Raw genomic sequence first — 21298 nt, forward strand, 5'->3', positions numbered from 1 at the left:
GACATTCTGTCTGAATTTTACTATTTATTACATTTAAAAAAAAAAAAAAAAAAAAGCCTTCATTTTCCAATTGCAACCCAAGGGCTCACTAACTAAATGGGATATCCCAGGCCAGTGAGGCTGGAAAATGTGTCTTCTTGTTTAATGAAGGAGCTGAAGGAGGTGGTAGCAGGGAAGAAGAGACTCCAAAAACATTCAACTCCTCCAACAGTCTCTTACCATAGGTCTTTAATATTTAGGCAACACAAGCCCACATTACATCTGTGGAGTACATGTAGATTACAGTATTGGTTTTGTGCAACATTTAAAAACCAACAAAACAATCAAAATAAAATGAAATCCCTCCCCAATCTGAAGTGCAGTTAAGCTGCCAGGGCTTTCCAACGACCTTCTCCTCTCCGCTTGCGCCATGCTGTACGGGGCTGGCTTTGCTTCCTGTCTTGGCAGCGAGCTGCAGGCCAGGTGTCTGTTTCTACAGCTGTCTGTTCTGCAGGGGTTTGTGGGGCTGAGCTACTAACACAAGGTCAGCTCAAGTGGTTTTTCATTTAGCCCAGAGGTGTCCAATCACAGTCCTGGAGGGCCACTCCACTCCGTTTAACAGGTACAATTATACAATGAACTACTTCAAGGTCTGGAGGGAGGCTGAATTGGTTAATTTTAAGGGCCAGGTGTGGAAGGATTTCCCTTCCCTTGCGCCTCCTGTCCCAGGCTAACCCTTTCAGATTGGGATCCAGGTCGAGGCCAGTCCTGCTCGGTTCCTTGGATGAAGTTCATGATTGCATTGGTAAGATCCAGTGGCCCATGCTGCATACGAGTGCATTTTTAGTTATTCTCTTCTGCTCATATGAAATATAATCCAATATCTTTTTTAGCTATCGGGAATGGGTCTTAAGTCTTTTTCTTGCTCCTGTTTTTACATGTAGTTTGGATTAAGCATCCAGCTGTGTCCAGCATACTGTACACAATTCTGTTCTACCATCCTTGAATTATAGATCACTTTTTTATTGTTAATTTTCATATGAAGCAATTTGTTTTCCATATTTTGAAAGACACAAGTTTGTGGCAATATGGAATAAATATCCATCTTCCTTTATAAGATGGCACATGGCTGAGATGATCAAATTGCATTCTCATAGGTAAAATAAAGCCCTGCATTACACAGAACAGCGAGTATCATACATTACTATTTGTGAGTCGGTATTGAACAGCAGCACTGTTCAATATGTATGCAAGCCGATAGACAGTCTGCTCTTTGATTTATAAAATGGCAAGAATAGAGGGAGCAACCTGATTGGCTAACAAGTGTTCCGACCTGTGCAGATGTCACAATGCCAGCATAAGGGTGGGGAGGAGCCAGTTTATAAAGCAATCGCATATTGGAACACCCTGTCATGTATGATTGCTTTCTTGATTTGGACATGCTGCAGAAAGCTGGTAGTACTGCTGGCAATTTCACCATGGCTATGGTGTTTAATACCAGTAGTGTACAGCATGCAGCAGGGATACTACTTCATGCACTGTGTAGAAAGGGCTTGCACCTCCCCTACAGATTTTTTTCATTCATCTTTCTGTTGCAGATTTTTGGGGGCACTATTCAAACTGACTTCATATCAGATGGGATAAAAAAAAAAAAAAAATTAAATTTGGGAACTGCACGGTATATTTGGGAACTCACACAAACACGCAAGGCTGTTACAAAACATCAGTAGGAACTACAGAATGAATACATGTGTTAAAATGTATCTAATGTGCATAGAAAGTCAGAAGAAATCAATTGGTTGTATAGCCAGTAAACGGAAGTCCTGGAAATCAGCAGCACAGAGCAATAGGGCCAGAGATTATGCTTGTTACTTGTGAATTTAATGTGCAGAAAAGGGGATACAATTACACAAAATAATAATACAACTAAATCTGAAAGCAAAGGTTTAAAGTGCAAGGCTTGTGAATGAATCTGCTGCACAATCTAGTCCCAATAATAAATCAAGTATTATTATTATTTATTAATTACACAGACCCTGTGAAAGCTTAATTTCCAACTGACATTTTCAGTATTTAAGTAAAGTGTGCATTTTGTGTGGCTGCACTGAGCTCCTAGTACAGCTAGTTTAGAGTTCTTCTGGAAGGGCTCAATAGAGAAGTGATTCATACTTCAGTTATGGGGGAAAACAATGATCGGCAGCTTTTACAAATTCATGGGAATGGCAATCTGATCTTTATGCAAATGCTCAATCTTTCTTATTTATCTTCAGTTTCATTTTCTGGCTATACAAGCACTCACAGTAGAAATTAGTCACAATGCAGGAGAGGTTATTACCTCTACAAAAACAAACACAAAAATGCATAAAATGTACCTATATAAAGCTACTGAGGCAGTAATCTCAGTTGTCCACTTCTATTCTTGTAATTAAAAAACTTAACGAGTCTTTGCTCCCTTTGTACTGTGTGTGTATATTATACATACAGTGCTCACCCTTTATAACGCTATAGTGGGGTGCATAGTTACAAGACCGTGCTATTTGTGTTCCGCCTTTAACGAGTATAAAAGTGCTACTGTAATGGCATTATGGAGAAAATGGGAGCCATGACGTTACCTTGTTATACCCGATTCCGCACTACAACGAGGCGCGTTATAACGGGTGAGCACTGTATCTACATATTACACACACACTTGGAATAAAAGATGAAAAACTACAGAAAATGTTTGATGGTCTTTTAGAAAATACACGTCAAGAGAAAATATGTATATACAACCATTTTACACACTCACACACGACCACCAGAAACATTGACAATTTTTCAGCTTTTGATTCCTACCTCCATGTAACAGAGAGATGCACGTTACTGCATTCGGAACTACGTCCGAAAACAACACACGTAATCATCGTTGTTTCTCCATTAGCAGAACAGTTGCATTTACTTTTGAAATGAAGAGATATTAATTAAATTATGATCCAAAGTGATCTTTTTTGTTCATTAAATATGGGTTGTGGTCTCATGCACAATGTGAGCTGGCCTTTTTGCATTTGCTGCTGTGGAATAGCCAGTTACAGAGGGACAATGAAACTGCGACAGAAATGGATTAATGGGCAATAAGACACCAGAGCAACCAATCCTGCTAATAAATGACCCTGGAGCTGAGGCCTATAGAACAGTTTAGGCATTACCTGCCTAACCCATTAAGTGCCATTGTCCGTATTTGAGGACAGGCTACTTGAATTTTTCCAGAGCATTTTTGACTGGCATCTTCCTGTTATTTTAATGATCTTTCACTATATTGTTATCATAACTTATTCTAATTGTGTTAACTGCAAAAGTTTTCAAAGAAAATTGTGTTTGGTACTTAATGGGTTAACATGAAATGCAAGTGTCACTGGGACACACACCACCAGATTACATCCTTCAAGCAGCATTGCAAAGTTTCCAGTTGACTTTGTATTCTTCCTCGGCCACACATTTGCCAAACTAAGGCCTGGTGCTAAGGTCACAAGTACAAATAGGCAATAAAAAATTAAACAAACTCAAGAGAAAAAACAAAAAGCACATTTCCTATAATAAAGGTTGCAATTCTTCACTTACGATTATTTGCTTCTCAGTTGAGAATATAATGTTTGTATACGTACATATTTACACGTGTCTGAAAGGCCTCAGTAGTCAAGCTCTTTAAAATCGCAGGGCGGGCCCATGCAGTGCAGCGATCCCTTGCCGGGGTTAAGGTTGCCCTGCTAAAGATGACAGGGTTAGAATTGCCCAGGATAAGCGTGGCCTGGCTGCTTCCATGTACAGTACTGTACACCTACCCTAACAGTCACTGATGAACAAACACAGGACAAGGCCCACAACAGTCAGACCTTTTCCATTTGGTCTGGTCGGATTCCCTTAGTCAGTCTGGGTGCACAATTATCCTGTTAACACAAAGTCTGTGAAGCAGAGAAATGAGGGCGCGGTTCACAGCCACCGTGAACTGGGGCAACAGACAGACAAACGCACACAGGCAGACAGACTGACACTGTCTACACATTACGCCTGGTAATGGAGTCTCACAGCCCTTTGTATAATCCTACAGCAGTTTAGATTTACATCATGCCAATACAGAATCTACGAACCCATTTACCCAAACACACACACAATATGTTTTTGTGTGGCACCCACCTGCTCCAACATAGAGATCGTGCCTCAGCTTACCATTTGAAATACTTGCGAACAACAGGACATCTTTGTGTGGCCTTTTGTAACTTCTGAAACACCCTGTATACATAAAACATACAAACTGATTGAATGAAAAAGACAAGACTATCAGACATACAGAACACACACACACACGCGCGCACGTCCGGTAGGGTTGTATTGCATTCCTGTAGTCAGTGCTGTAATGGGTAAGTTTTTTTTTCTTGTATATTATGTGTGGCTCGTGTTATCCTTTGGCATCCTTATCCATGCAATGTTATACCAGCGTGGAGCGCTGGCAGCGACTGTGCTGGTCTGATGGGAGTCCTGTCCCCTCCAATCTCTCTGCCCCATTTAGTCTCCGAGTGCGGGACACTGATCCAAACTTCAGTCTTAAAAGACCTAAGGCAATGGATTCCATTTTGAATGGAAAAAAAACACAAAACAGCAACAATAACTGTGCAAAACAAAAGCTTTTAGAGTCTACTTCTTTGTGCCTGTGTTATAAAACGTCAGCTCTGTTTGATATTGCCTTGACCCCTGGTACTGGGAGATGGGGCTCCAGCCAGATACAAAGAAACGTGTTTCTATTACAGGGTGCTATTACCATCCAAGCTGGGTGACATTGACATCATCTTTACTATCACATGCACTTAAATAAGAACAATAAACAGTACCACTAATGTGAATGGGATTTAATTTCAATCCCATACAGACTGTTTAAGATGGTTGTATCACATCAATGTCACGGTGTACATTTATATATATATATCTATTTGCTTCTACACTTTTTCAGCAAGGAAGCAAGAAAGGTTTTTAATATGTGTGTTTTGTTTAATGTTGCAAAGTCCATTTAAATGTATATTTAAAACATTTTTAAAAGAAGCTATATTGGAATCAAATTGATTTTTTTTTCTTGTGCTTTTAGTTGTTTTTTGTTTGTTTGTTTTGTTTGTTTTTTTTTTTTGTTTGTTTGTTTTTTTTAAAGTTTCCAGCACATCTGATTTAGATAGAAAACAGACAGGGAAACAAGGAGCAGCTTCTGCATCTCTAATAAACAGGAATTAGTCAGAGTTGTTTGAAGGCTGAATGCGCCACCAACCCTCAGAACAAAGTTTCTACAGCAGCTTTACAGCAACCTCGAGAAAGCAGGTCACAGGCGCAGTGGGTTGTTCAGTGTACTTGTCATTGGTCTTGCAGGGGTCAAAGCCCTCCAGGCAGAGAAAGTCCAAAGAGCAGACCTCTTTCCAACCTTCAACCCGTACCACTGAATAAGAGCAATCGTTTGGTTTGAGCTAAGGGTTCGGAGAGGTATGATAAAAATCAGAGGATTATTATTACTATTAACAGCACTATTATACTTTATATAAGAAACGCAATTATACACGTTTGGACATACTGTATTTAGAAATGCAAAAAGTGCACATGAAAAAAGACTTTTTTCACTTGTTTAGGTGTGTACACACAATTAAATAGGATTTCTACTGTGTACTTGTAATGTTTGTGAATAAACAAACCTGCTTTGGCATCAAATTATACATTTTTACTTGAAGGGCTTAAATTGATCTATGCAATAAGTGTATTATTAAAGACATCCGAAGCGTAATATTAAAAGGTTTCTACTGTACACTAGGACTGGAAAAAGACCAGAAGGGGTCAAGGCATTATCAACTGTTACTAATTTTATTTATATAGCTTTTTTTTCTTCTTTTTTTTTTTTTTATTCTCTTGCATTTTGTCTTCTAACATACTGGTACAGGAGTCCTTTTCACCAGGGATCTCTCGATTTTGTTAACACACCATCTCTGCGGCACAGTCTTCCTCCTGGTTGGTTCTCTTGTTTCCCTGGCCAGCAGGCCTCGTGAGTGATCCAAGCAGCACACCCCTGTGCCCCCCCTGCCCTGCTCTGCTCTGTGGGGATGGGCTGGGTGGGTGAGGGAGGGAGGGACGGACGGTCAGTTGGTCTCATAGGAGGAGAGCAGTGCTGCGTCCACAGGCTCCATGCAGGAAGGGCATGTGAAGGATCTCATGAGCCAGTCGTCTATACAGTCCATGTGGTAGATGTGCATGCAGGGCAGGAACCGGATGGGGTCTCCGTACACAAAGTCCATCATGCAGATCACACACCTGCAGGGGGACACCAGCTAGTTAACCCTGCAGAGCACAGTGTCAATGGATGATTTCAATCTCAGAATTACAAAAATGACTGAAAGCCATGCAATAAAGGTAAAGGTTAGAGGAGAAGACGGTACACAAAGTTAGTCATTTTACCTATTCAGGGGTACAGTGTATGCTGAACAGGTATGCGCTGGACAGGTAACAAGAGAGAGGATGGCATACTGTAACTGGCACCTTGCGTCACAGTGATGTCCATGTGATTGGGATTATTTCCACAAAGCTATGAATTTGCTGGGGGGGAATGTGACCGTGAGCATGCAAGCCATTGTGGAAACGACACATGGTCACATGGATATGACGACGCCCATGGGCAATATGCCAGCCATACAGTCCCCCTTCCCATGGTCTGCTGTTAATCCTGCCAAGCTGCAATGTAAGCGCCTGTCGTAACAGACTACTTGTGTAATAATAAGATAGAAGATTATATGTGATGTAAAACACAAACACCACGCAGAATGACATCAATTCCCCATGTCTTAGTTATAGAAAGCACCGAATCGGATTCTGAAGCGGTTTAGAAGAGAAAGTGCTGAGGTGAGGAATGGCCACACCAAGTTGAGTTAGGTGGGTCCTGTACGCGCCACCTTGGATAGAAAGGAACACAGGTACTCACTCTCGGATCTTCTTCTCTGACCCGTCTCTGCCGGCGTCGTACACCCCCTTGGGTAGGTGCTGGATGAGGCCGATCCTCTGTGCGATCCTCACCTGCTCCTCCTCGGTCAGCTGGGTGGCTAGGCGGGTTTGGCTTGGTGTTGGGTGGTACACCGGCACCTGCACCTGCTCCTGCCAGGGGAGGATATACACCCAGTCAGCTCTCAACCCAAACACAGTGCTTCTCTTTAGAACAGGACTCTCCACAGCAGGGGTGGCCAGTCAACTCCTGGAAGGCCATTCCACTCCTGGTCTTTGTTTCAACCCTGTTCTAAATTGTTTAATTGAACCAATTACACCTCCACCCAGAACCTGAAGTTGTTAATGATCTCATTTTACCTGTTAAACCTGGAATGGAACAGCCTCCAGGACCGTGATTGGACATCCCTGATCTACAGCAACATCAACACATTGAAATGACCCCCTACCGCTCTGAAATACAGTACACTTGAAAAAGGAATGACTATCAATAGACATGACATAATACTGTGAAAATGATGATCAATGGTTTGTTTTAAACATGGTAGCAATTACATTCAACTGGCTTTCATTTTAAATAGGAATGATAAGACTAATTGGTTACCAACAACAGCAGAACAATACCCTACACCCTGGGTGAAATGGAATTTGTTTTGATAAGTCAGCAAATTCCAGCATCTGCCTTATCTCAATGTACATTTTTCAAACCCATCCTAAACTAGAAGATGAAAGCGCGGAGCATGAACCACATGCCTGGTTAAAGTCCAGCTTGGGTTATGTTTGTCACGGTGGGCTTTATTAACAGTGTGTCTCATTACCTTTTTCTTATTAAAAATATCAGTCTACTCGTTGCATGTTATGATCAACACATTATATTATATACAGGGTCATTCAGGCACAGTGTTAGTATCACTTCAGTATGTTCAACGACAAAAAAATGTTAACAGCTAATTCGAATGCCAGCGATTTTTGATGATCAGTGTGTGTGTTTTGCCAGAAGAGGAGGTATGCAATAAATGTAAGCTTCTTTACCATTAATGTTTTATTGCATACCATATTTTATAGCCCGTATTTTGGAAACTGTCCAAATTCATCACCTGGCTGCAGTACTGTAGATTACTTTTTTTTAAGCATACAGCTTATGAATAGTGAGGTTAAATAAACAAAAGCAAACCGCAACCCTATTTTTTGTACTAAACGCCACTTCATAAGGATCAGAATGGGCTTTTTATTTTTTCATCACCACAATCTTGGCACTTCCTTCTAAGGGAAGGAATGTTGCATATTAAAAGAATGCGACAGAACGGTTTAAAATGAGGATACGCTGTTTCATCAATGCAGGATTTAACAATTTAATGTGAAACCAAAAAAGCAAGAGAGCTCTGGGGACAAGGAAAAAGTCTGGCTAAACAGGTAAGTTTATTATCTTGATCAGAGTTGTGTCTGGTGAGTGTGTGTGTCTAGAGAGAGAGAGAGAGAGAGAGAGTGTGAGAGAGAGTGTGTGTGCATGCGTCTGGAGAGAGAGTGTGTGTGTGCGCGCATGCGTCTGGAGAGAGCGTGTGTGTGTGCGCGTCTGGAGAGAGAGAGAGAATGTGTGTGTGTGTGCATGCATGCGTCTGGAGAGAGAGTGTGTGTACATATGTCTAGAGAGAGAGAGAGAGAGAATGTGCGTGCATGTGAGGAGAAGGGGGGATGGAGTAAGGAGCAAAAATCTACACGCCTCTTACTTTTTATACCTTGGGAATGTGATGTAGAACAGAATGGGAACTTAATAAAGCTTCACAAAATATCAAAATTAAAATATTGTGTGTTGCAGTTTCGTTTCCGGATAACCTCTGCCATGGTAAATGGGGTGTTCAAGCTGCATCTTGGTAGTGCGGAGATAAAACATTGCCTGAAATGTATTTGGAACTATGACCTGCCTACATCCACAGTACACACATTTAATATGTGACATGTAATAAAAACCTGGAAGCAGCAGAGCTTAGGTACTGTATACTGACATATATATATATATATATATATATATATATATATATATATATATATATATATTACTTGCCATGACGCAAGTGTATCAACATGAACAGAATAAGTAAGAGAAAAGCAACAGGCCAAGTGTATGTTAATAAACTATAAGATTGAATAACTGTGCCTCAAGACACTCTCGCAATGACAAGTCACATTTGAAAAGTCTGAATAAATCATTTGAATTTAAGTTTGATGAGGATGAGTTATCAGGTTACAAAACAGTACTATACCTGTTGTGAACGAATCGCTGTCGGTGCCTGTCACAAAGACGGCCGGAGTGGGTGGCGTCAGACCAGAGCCAGGAAAATAAACAGAGAGAGATGTGGAGTTTGGTGAAGCTGAGCGAATGCTTTCGCTCAGCATTTAATAATTACACAGAACAGAAAATAAAAAACAGAAACACAAAACAGGACACGGCACTGGTAGCCAAAATAAAGAGACAAACAAAAAAAACGAACACACACTAACAAACGGTGAACGGACAGACAAATGGTGAGTGACGCAAAACAAACGTTTCTTTCTTTCTTTCTCCTCTCTCTCTCTCTCCCGTTCTCCACTCACGAACACCCAACCCCGAGTGAAAGAAATGTGCATCTATATATACTGTTGTGCTGGGATTCAATTACTAATTAATTATTCACTTGAATCCCAGCACGTGAATTAATTCTGTGCAACCCCGTGCTCACATACTATACTTTAAATGCACATGCAGTGATGTGCAATCCCGTGCCTAAATACAAATATACAATTTAAATCACACGTGAAACACAGACCCGTTTATATCCTGTGTACAAATGCCTATACACAAACATTAACACACGCACGCAACATACAACACAGAAATGCACACAGGGGCGGAGCACATTGCCACAGTGCCAAAAAGGCGTTCTTTTAAGCAAAGTTCCTGTTCCTTTATGCAGAGCATTTACACACACACACACACACACACACACACACACACACACACACACACACACACACACACAATATGTAAGAGTGTTGGGGAGATGTGCTCTTTGCATTGGCTTTTTTTTTTCAGCACACACACACGCAGAGCCTCTGTGAATGATGCTGTAATTCCCAGACAGCAGATGAGAAATGCTGCTGAGCCCTGGATAAAGATTAGCCTAAGCTAGCTTTTGCTTTGCACAAACAGAATGTTACATTAGCACTTTTCTGACAAAACTCAACATGCCAAAAACCTCCACTAAATTACATTCATTTATTACAGGGCTCAGATTTTAGGTCAAGCCAGTTTTCAAATTAGACACAAAGAGACCATTGCATTTATTTCTGAAAATGTATTTAAAAAATGAAATTCTGAGCTGCAGCTTTTGAGACAGAGTGATCAAGGAATGCTAAATGAACCAACAACCTGATAATATGCACTGGATGAGGCTTTATACTCGGAGTAACCTAAGCCCTTTACATTGCCTCCTGGTATTTACCCAGCTGTCTGGCAAACCCCATCAAGAGAGGTATATGCAGAACTTAAAACTGCAACTTTCCAACCGCAGCCCACATAGTTAATAAAAAACCCAATGCCACGGTGCAGCTACCCAAATTTTACTGTAAAATTGGTTCCGATGACAGACTAGTGTCAATGACACTGGCTAAAACTTCCCCTTGCACCTCTTCAAGCAAAAGCACTTCAATCCTCAGCTAAACACCCTCTGCCTGCCTGCGAGTCAGTCTGGGCCTTTTTCCAAAAAAAAAAACAAAAAAAAAAAAAACTTTGAAACGTGTCAACTTGAATGGTGGGGTCACCCCAGGACAAGGTAGCAACCACAGATCTCAGTTAGCTATTAAGTAGGATTCGAACCCAGGCCTCCAGAGCTGAATCAGGTGAAACTTGCTACCAGATTGCAAATGCCCCACAACAAACATGACTCAGCCAATTCAGCTGATCAGCTGATCCATTGCTCAGGGCTGAGCAGACTGCTGATGGAGACGGATGATATAAATAAAGCACTCCCTTCCTCGGCTACACTTTCACTGCTGTGCCCCGACAGGTCTGAGCAGACAGTGCAGCCACACACTGGTAATCAATCATACACCACTGTTTGTGTAATTACAGCACGCTGGATACGTAATGCTATGCTGTTACTTGGACGTGGATCACAGCAGTTCCCCTTATTTAATCTCACAGCTATGGAGCTGCTAATCCTTACGAAATGCTACTCGAATGCAGTTTGATCTTGCAGTGTTTTATTCTATTTGTTTTAAATGAACAGGTTGATAGTCAGAATGTTATTTTTCATTTCAATTTCCTAAATGTTTAAGCTTTAGTATTAAACATCTTTAAACTTTAAAATGCTGAAATGCTTATCGCCAATCGGAAAAGCTATCACTTTTTGCAAATTAAAGCATGTAACAGATTAACTGTGTTCATGAAATGGCTATGCCTGCCAAACCCTTGGGATAATAGACATTTTGCCACAATAAAGTACTGAAGTGAATCACAATACTGCCCTGTTTATATAAATTTTCTTTGTAGGTTTGCTTACTTGCTTCTTGACTGTTATTAAATCTTCTGGTCAATATCTTCTGGTCAAGTGTTGGCAGTGAAGGGCTTGCTGTGGTACACTGTACAGAGGTGATTTCACCTCGCCAACCTCCTAAGCCTTTCCATGAGCTAACCCTGCGTAATGGGGAGAACGCTGGGGGCCAATGAGCGCCAGGAAACCAGGTCAACGTTCCATCTGACACCTTCTTAAAGGAGAAGGATCCTTTTTATTATGGCCTGGAGTCAGAACTGTAAATAGTCAAGCTATAAACGGCATGTCCCAGCATCATGGGCTTCCTGCAGTAGCAGCTCTGCCCTCAGGCTGTGCCTTCCAACTACTGTAGAGCTTATATAATGTACAGCGGAAACTGCTGTCCGAATCAGTATGGGCAGGGCATTGCCTCAATGCAAGCTAGGGGTGGGAAGAGTAGAGTAAACTGCATTATCCATATATATTTAATTAATAAATAAATAAAAAAAAATCAGCAGATCGAATTTGGGCAGCCCAATTTCTGCAAACCCACAATCCTAACAGTCAGCTGTTTGGACTTGTTTATGATAACATTTGTTTTCGACTTATCTGGCACCTGAGATTTCTACAAAAATGTAGAAGAATGAAATAAAAATCAAGCCGTCTATCAGAGGTTAATTCTTTCTCAGTACTGCCGCGGTACTGGCACAAACCCACAATCAACCACTGCGCAGTTACGTGTGCCGTGCACAAGGCAGTTGAACCACAAAGGAAATACATTTCACAAGGGCTATATGGCCAATTCCAGGAGACATGTGGCATTTTCTATGAATTACATTTAAGGCCAAAATGTTTTTCACACAGATCTCAGGTGCGCCAGCCCCCCCCCACCCCTCATCTCAAGGCTCATGTATTTTTAAAATTTCCCTGCATGCTTCCTTTTACAATAATGCAAACCCCCAGCTCGTATGGTGCATGCTTACAGACCTGCCAATGCTCTCACACTCACTATATACTGTATATGAAACCAGGTCTCCAAAGCATCGTTAAAAAAAAGAAAGAGCGAGCCTCTGCAGCCACAGATATTCTACTCTAAAGGGTTTCATTTTCACATCACATTATAAATTACACTCCCAAAGCATCAATGCTGCACAAAGAATACCGATGTATCCTTATGGCATTCTGCCCCCGGAGTGGAAAATTATTTTGCATTATTTTTTTTAATGGTCTACAAAGAACTTATTACTATTGTGTTTCATTATAAACATTTAACTGAAAACATCCTGTTTATGAGGATTTTCACATTTCTCCCAAGAAGCTTATTTATAGTGTCTTGATGCATTGAATAAAACTGGTGAAAATGATTGTACAATTTGAAATAAATTGATAAGTAAAATATAAAAGATGGCTATAAACTAAATGAAGCCTATGTTTTCACTGAGAAAAGGTATGGTATGATATCTATATCTATATATATCTATGTTTCAACTGTAAATAATGCATATGGGCATCGTTAGTTCTCAACAGGTTAATGATGTTATTAGGTCTGCATTAAAATGGGACGGGTGACTGGACGCTGCTTAATTATTCCCAGTTTTATGCTCTGTTATTGGACTGTTTTGCATGTGAATCGTTTAGCTAAATATTCAAATGTACAGTCAGCATGGCACATCTAGATTCAAATGTACAGTCAGCATGGCACATCTAGATTCAAATGTACAGTCAGCATGGCACATCTAGATTCAAATGTACAGTCAGCATGGAACATCTAGATTCAAATGTACAGTCAGCATGGAATATCTAGATTCAAATGTACAGTCAGCATGGCACATCTAGATTCAAATGTACAGTCAGCATGGCACATCTAGATTCAAATGTACAGTCAGCATGGCACATCTAGATTCAAATGTACAGTCAGCATGGCACATCTAGATTCAAATGTACAGTCAGCATGGCACATCTAGATTCAAATGTACAGTCAGCATGGCACTTCTAGATTTGTTGAACAGGGAAGCACTGCATACAGTTTTTTGTTCAACAACCTTTTTTTTTGCAGTTGACCTGGTTTTGGTGCTGTGCCTTGAATTATGTGTATTGACTGAAAATAATAATAATAATAATAATAATAATAATAATAATAATAATAATAATAATAATAATAATAAACCAGGTGCTCAACCACTAGACCCAGCTTCCTCTTGAGTGTACGCGTGTGGGAGAGTGAATAGACTGTAACCACATTGGAATTGATGAAACCAAAACCAGAAAATAAAAACTAAAAATGAAAGCGGATCCTAGACTGGTTGGTTAAAAACACAGAGAGCTTCTGTATTTAACTCTGCAGGGGTGTGCACACACATTTTTACTTTTGCTTACTTATTTCTGGCTACAAGATTGTATTAATGGAAGTGATCTCTCCACAAGCACAACAGGCTTGGAACGGGAGTGTAACGCTCAGGTGGGTTCCCGTTAGCCTTGGATAGTCTTACAAAATGTAATTGATTATTCAAATATTGTTTCATTTTTAAATAGATGGAAAAACAAAAGCAAAATTACAGTAAAACAAATATTGAGTGTAAAATAAACCTGTGCCTCATCAAATTTCCTATTATAAAAGAAAGGAGACAAACACTCCACCACACAGTACAATTTATCACACATCGTTTATGCAGTTTGTTTCCTTTGAATCATGAGCACTTGTTTAACATTCTTCTATTCTGTCTAGGCAGGCCTCTAGCACACAGCAGACAACTGGAGCTGTCAGCTTCCTTCAGACACAAAGCTTCTTTATGGCTTTGTCTCCTCGCAGACGCAATTCATGCGAAGATCCCTGGATCCCTGCAAACTCTTCTGCTGTGTCATCTCCTCCCAGCCATGACATCACACACTGTGTGCAGGGCGTCGCCCACACCCATGTTATCACCTATCCTGCAGCTTCCTTTTGTAGGATGAACACAACAGAGCAACAAGCAGACCGCAGCAACGCGTCACGACAGCCCGACCGACCCGGCTCCTGCTTTTCAGCTCAGTGCCACGACCCGTTCAAACCCGTTTGTAAAATAACAGCACTGACTCTGTATATCATATTAGAAGAAACACTTTCTATCAACTAAGGGTCAAAAAATGGCACCTCTGGTGGTACAGCTACCAATCTTGAAACTGTCTATTTAGAAAACGTCTATTTTCAAACAATCAGCTGCCCTGCATCCAATCTCAGTGTCTTGTTTTGGCTGGCAGGGAAGACGCACTAATTCCCTGGCCTGATAAGATAACAATAAAAGCATGGAAGTGTTCTTGCCGGGGAGGAATTCTGTCTTGTCCCTTTAAGAGTGACTGTGCACTGGCAGTCTGGAGGGCCTGGATCCAGACGATGAGCTCACTCACAGTAACCTTAGACTGTACCCTGAAAGAAACCAAACAACTCTGTCTCCTCATCCTCCGTGTGGAGTCTGAGCTCCGATACCCAGCTCCTATCCTGTCCTACCATTCACCACAACAGCCGATCTGTACTGGAAACACACACAGAGGTGCCCAGAACTACCGACACACTGAGCTCTCAGATACACAAGCAGTCATTTAGCTGTCTGCATGTGCGGTTACGAGTTTGTTGAATAACTCAGTAACTCCCAATGGCATAACTTCTCCATAGTTTCAATCAAGAGCCCAAAATAAAACAATACGTTTAGTAAGGAAATGATGGTGAAAGATATATTAATGAGAGACAACGGACAGCGTTCCATACAGATGGCAGAGGGATACATCCAACATAAGGAAAAGTAACAAGTAACATATAGCAAAATAAACCCTGTGCTATCCTTATCCTAGCTTCTTGATAACAAGACAGAGATGTCAATGTGGCATTTCAGAGCTTCATATTATTCTTAAATTTCTTATTATGGGAGACTATGACTATCCCATATTACAAGTAGGCATTCTGTGTTTATATTTTGCCTTTGTGTGTGTGTGTGTTTACGGTTTAGAAATGTAGAGGATTTTTGGAGATTACCCAAAATCTGTGCTTATCTGGGTTTTTAATTTCCGAGAAGTGAACTGACGGGTTCTTTTTAGAGTTTTGATGTGTGGCGGCATCTCCCGAGATCGGCTCAAATAAAAGTAACAGCAGAGGTCAGGAATCACAGCGGGCTCTGTAAACTGCACCATCAACGAAGCAGCGTCTGCAGCGTTTCAGCACATGATAGAGAATAATGAGGATTTAATTGTACCTATGTTTATTTTGTGAATACCTAAAATCAGAAACTAACTATAAGATATGTTATCAAATGAGCAGCTCTGACAACTCCTTGGGAGCAGATTTTCGATCCCTTTAGTGCAACATCAAATATAAAATATAAAAAATTAGCAAGAGCTTTTTTATTTTTTTTTGCTCACTTATTTTACGGTCTCCACCCAACCAAAAACAGATAGCCTTTATGATATATATTTTTTAAATTTTTTATATTGTGAGCTACAAATATTTTGATAAATGAAATGTCCCCTTGGAGATGGAAACTGCGTGTCTTACAGTTTTGTATTCTAGTTAGCCTCTTTCTTGGGCTAATCTGTAGCATAAAAAGTAACCCATAAGAGTGCCCATTATTTAAAGGTGTGTACATGTTTAACATGGAGTGGAGCTTGCATTAGAACGCCCAGTCTGAATGTCGCTTCACCACTGCATCCCACTTATCGATCAGGAGGAATGAAGATGAATGGCTGATCTCCATTCCCAAACCAATTGCCTCTTTTTACCCACCTCACCTAAACAACGGATCAGGTTTGTCTCTGCTTGACAAGCAGGGGTCGATGATGCTCGATGAGGTGAACTATCCCTGTTTATTTTCCTCTCTATCCTGTGGGAGCACAAAGTCCAATGCAGTGTTCCCTGTGGAACCCCCAGCCTAGACAGGAAACTCTGTGTGGCCAGGATTCCAACCAGCAAGCACCAGACAGCAGGACTCGCCCTACACTATGCAATACCACATTTACCACGTGAGCCAATGAATCGATTCAAGTGATCTAAAGTCTGGCAGATTTCATTACCACCCTTTAAACATCAAGTTAACCTCAAAGGGAATATATTGACCCTCTTATTAACATCAAGTACAATTCATATAACGTCTGTCGTCACCCAGCAAAACATACTAATATCGCTACTTTTCTCACTATTGCCCTGTACAATATTAAAAGTTTATGTAAAGCATTCCATTCCTTACTACCTAAAAAACTGATCATGTGTCTCTTGGAATTTACAGCCTGGAAGAATTTTTGTTCCTGAAGCTAAAAAAAAAAATAGACAAGGGCAAGTCTATGAAATCTGCTAACACAGCATACAGAATGCAAATTGGCCTGTAAAAAAAAAAGCGCAGGCTGTTTTATATACAGCACACGATATTTTATCATCATCGTCAACTATTTTAAACTGTAGGGAAAAGGTTTAGAGGGTAAAGTGCAGGGTAAGTACTGCAGAATGTAATTAGGGCTCCAACCACTACAGTGGAGTGCAAGTTTCTATATAGAGACACAGGAAACTGCATCCTTGTGGTCCACTCAAAACTCTGGCCAGCTCACAATTTTTCTCCGGTTGAAATGCATCCAATTTATTTCCCCACCTTCAAAAGCACCATCCCATCTCAGCCTTTATGAAGTCTTCCACAGGGTCCGAGACAAACCCTGCATCACCTGCTACTGCCGAGTCCAAGGCAAGTCTTAAAAGATTAAAAACTAGGGGGCACTCAAATCGTTGCCATTTGTTGCCTTTTCTGTGTTCACACTCTCAGACAGCCACAATGCAAGAGTAAAACAAAAAAAGGGGAGCAAAGCAATTTTTTACACCAATAACCAATTTAAAGCCATCAGCCTGTTCATTTACATCATCACTGTAATGCTCGGCATGGCAAGCCCCACATCCTTCATGCCACATATACTGTACAGCGGTGTAGTGACCCAAGACCTTGATTTATTTGTTAACCAGTTTGTACGGCTCAGTATCTGTTGCTGCATTACTGTACTGTACTCTAACCAAGACAGTTCCCAGCCAATGTAGAGTTGTTTAGACTATTCTAGAAAACACCATCATACTCCTTTAATCATAAAACATACCAACGAGTAACTGCCCTAGGCCTTATATACTGCACATTCAATCCCATTTCAATGTCAGTGGTGCAGATCAGCTGTATAATACTGTCCATATCCTGTACTCGCCTCACCTTCAGTTAGGCCTGTGCAGGTATATACTGGTACACTGCACTGTACTGTACAGCTGCGGTCAGAGGTCATACTGGGGAAGTCATACTGGCTGGAATGAACACTGAGCCCATTGACAAACCTTTAACGTTGACACTCTCTGGAATGCTGTGCTGTATTCCAGCTCAGGTATCAGGGGTGCATTTTTTAAATATTATTATTAAATTTATTTAAAAACGGTTTAACAAAAATATCCTCTCCAAGACCAAATTCTCATTAATACAAGTGCCCTGAAAACAAAAAACCTTCCACTAATCTTACAGTACAGAAGTAGTAGCTACCTGGTCATATCCTTTCCAGGTCTGTTCTAGCCATGTCATTAAATATCATATTGAGCAGATAAACCCCTGAGCAGGTCCTAAAGCACTTCATCATTTCATGATACCTATTAAACCTGTAGTGGAACAGACTTACCTTCCCCAGGTAGAGTAAATCATCATACTGCTTGATACAGTTCAATATGATTGATTTGAAGCCATATGTTTAATTAATAATTATTTTCAGTCCCATCAAGTAAAACAAAAACCTTCACACAAGGCGGATATTTATGTTCCTTTAAATGTGATTTTAATTGCATAAATTTCTAATGGGAGTTTTCCATAACACATAGAGCCACCAGGTGGCTAAATGTGGTAAATGCTGTCTGGCTCTCAGAGCAGCGTAGTTTTCCCCCAGAAACAAAACAGAAATTAAAAAATGATTGCTCACCCCCACCCTATATTTGTTTTGAAGACAAATTTTGAATGTGTCCTAATACAAAATAAAATGGTGATTTTAAAAAAAATCAGTTGCCCACCTTGCAATGCAACTACGGAAAGAAAGAAATAAAATCCCATCCTATCTGAAGGACGCCACCTGTCATGAGGTGCCTGTGTAAAAACTGTGTGACAGAATCTGTAGGCAGAGAGGCAGGAACCACACAAACCAGGAGAATGGGTTTTAGTGCATGCTTATTTTCCAGACTTTAGTAGCAGAGCCTGTCTTTCTTAACTCCCATAATAGCACTTGCAGCTGTGCTTGGCTGCAGACCAAAATAGTAGCCGTCCCTTTACAGTAACACACATGGCTAGTTCCTACAGCCTTCCACCAAACTGTTTAGTCCCGCTTGGATCCCTGGGGTCATCCCTTAACTTGCCAACTGGGGCTCAACAATAAACCAGTAACCCTTATTTGGCATATTGACATGGATTTATTTTCCTTACCGGACAACATATGGGAGTACTCTGGACATATTCAGCTTACTGTGTGATAAGCCGCTACAGTAAACACATCAGCTTAAAAGAGAATAAAGCTTTTCGGCAACGCAAGCAAGCAAGCCTTCCTCTATCTCAATGAAACCTGGGTCTCCAACAAGCACAGGCTTTGTTTAATCCCTCCTCTTCCTGTCCTGTCAGCAAACTGAACTCCAGACACTTAATCCTCTCCTTCGTGTACAAAGTGCAGCAGATACTGTCAGACAGTAATAGAATGGAATACATGGGGTTGGATAAAAAACCACCTGCAATTAGGGCTCCAACCACAAAACATGCTTTTGTTTAAATGGTAAATAGACGGCCCCTCACATGACTGATCACGTGATTTGCATTAACTGTATTCTGTAATATATAATCAGTTTCGGTAGAAACAAGGCTAATCTGACAGACGTTAATATGTATTCTGTTGGCAGGTGCTATAGAAAGGTCCTAAATGAATGCCTGAACCATATTAGCAAACGATCCGCGCTCTCCTGCTCGCCCTTGACAGTGTTATCACAGGTGTGCAGTGCTTTATGCGCAAACACCTGTACCTCAAGGAAAACAGCCAAGAAACAAAAAAAAAAAAAAAAAATCGAGCGAAATGCAGGAACAAAACATGCGCAATACAGACTGCAGCAGGGGTTATTGGTTCATACTGTACTTCCGCCATTACTTGGGTGAGGAATAATTTGCGAAATGCAGAAGTACAGCTGCAAATGTGCGTTTATTTTGTTTTGATTTATTTTAATCGGTTCACCGGTAGCACAGGTATCAACAATAGGTAGAAACAGTTTTAAATGACCACTGAAGCAGCCTTTAAACGTTCCAGTGCTCAATTTATATTACAATAATAAACCTCATTGTTGTGTTTTTTTACACCACACTTTACAGAAAACCTAGTAAATATTTCTATTTCCTGCAAGCAGATCCTTTAAAGGGTGCCGTTTCCGGTCTCTCTGTCATATTCTGTGAAGCATTTGCAGCGACAAAGTAACCAAGCACCGATAGTCTGTCCTCTTGGAAAGACGATTGCTCGCATCTTTTATTTACGACTGGCCGTGGCAACACTGCATGGTAACCGCGTGTTCCAATACCGGCCAGGACCTCGATGTGTCGCATTTATCACACCTCATCATAAAAACAAAGCACCAAGCTAGGGGTGACACCCACTGCATAGTAGTTTGATCCATTCCTGGTTTTACTATGAGTTTATTAAGACACCTGAGACTTGTCCCTGAAAGTGCTTTCCTCTAATGTCAAGCAGGCAAACATTCCCATGCATGGGAGACGATGGTCTGGTGGCCAAATCACAAGATCAAATCCAGCCGCCTGGGGTAAACAAGCGGGTCAACATCGTCGCCTACGTACATGAAAGCAGACTTAGTTTGAACTTTGAAGAGCAGAGTGTTTAAAAGGGGATGTGCGGTATTTCTTCACTTTGAATACCTCAGGAGTTTCAAAATTACAATTAAACATAGATTTGGGAATACCTAAAAAGAAATGCAATAACAACACTGTCAATTGGTTGGTGGGTAATGTTGCAAGTGTTTGTTTCACAAATATTTTGCTTAATCATGAGCTGGACTGTTGCTCACTATTGCGTAGTCACGTACTGATCGGGCGTGAGTCTAAGGATAGAATGTTCTTGCAACAAATGTTACAGTTAAAATAATAATAATTCAAAATAAAAGCAGATAATAGATGTTGCATTGCCGGTATCTTACCTGATATGGCGGCGGTGGCTCTTGGTCGGGGTCCGTCCCATCACCATAGCTAGCTCTGTCAGACTGGGATTCATGCAGTAAGGAGATATCGTCCGAGGTCGGAGATTTCAGACAATTGCCCATCTCCTCTTCGACCCCTCTTGTATTTATCCGTCTCTCTCTTTTATATATTGTTTAAGACAAACCACGTTATCTTTTCTTCGCCGCGAAACAAAACTAATTGGCTCCCCTAAGCATTGCAGTGGACCCGAGACCCACGGACTGCTCTCTCGCTAGTCAACACAAACAAACCATTCTCGGCACAAAGGGATCGGCGAATCAGGCTGCCTCGCTCAGCGAACACAATGGCTGTTTGCACATTTACAGTCCCGAGCACATTGCACAGCCCTTTTGTAACACGCCAGCTGTGGTTTTAAGCAATTTCCTCTGTCTTTAGCGTCGATTTCAGTGTTTAATAAGCCGTGTTTTCTTTTTCACCCCGTATACAATCGCTTACCAGCTGCTGCAGAGTTGGGCAAAACGTCATCGCTTGTGAGTGTTGTACGTCAACAAGGACGTTGCAAACTTTTTTTTTTTTTTATCATCTACAATTTAGAAATCCAAACTTCAAACTAAATCA

The 21298-nt window shown here is 40.9% G+C and overlaps 1 protein-coding gene across 1 annotated transcript; it reads right to left on the reverse strand.

Annotated features, from left to right (window-relative positions):
* Positions 1–200: 200 nt before the first annotated feature.
* Positions 201–21233, reverse strand: LOC117400730 (RING finger protein 11). The gene is made up of 3 exons (XM_034001032.3): positions 20680–21233; positions 6956–7125; positions 201–6291 (listed from the first exon to the last, which is right to left on the reverse strand). The coding sequence occupies exons 1-3, from the start codon at positions 20800–20802 to the stop codon at positions 6120–6122; spliced, it is 465 nt and encodes a 154-aa protein (XP_033856923.1). The 5' UTR covers positions 20803–21233; the 3' UTR covers positions 201–6119.
* Between the last annotated feature and the right edge of the window lie 65 nt (positions 21234–21298).

Source organism: Acipenser ruthenus, chromosome 10 (assembly GCF_902713425.1).
Source record: "Acipenser ruthenus chromosome 10, fAciRut3.2 maternal haplotype, whole genome shotgun sequence".
Lineage (NCBI taxonomy): Eukaryota > Metazoa > Chordata > Actinopteri > Acipenseriformes > Acipenseridae > Acipenser > Acipenser ruthenus.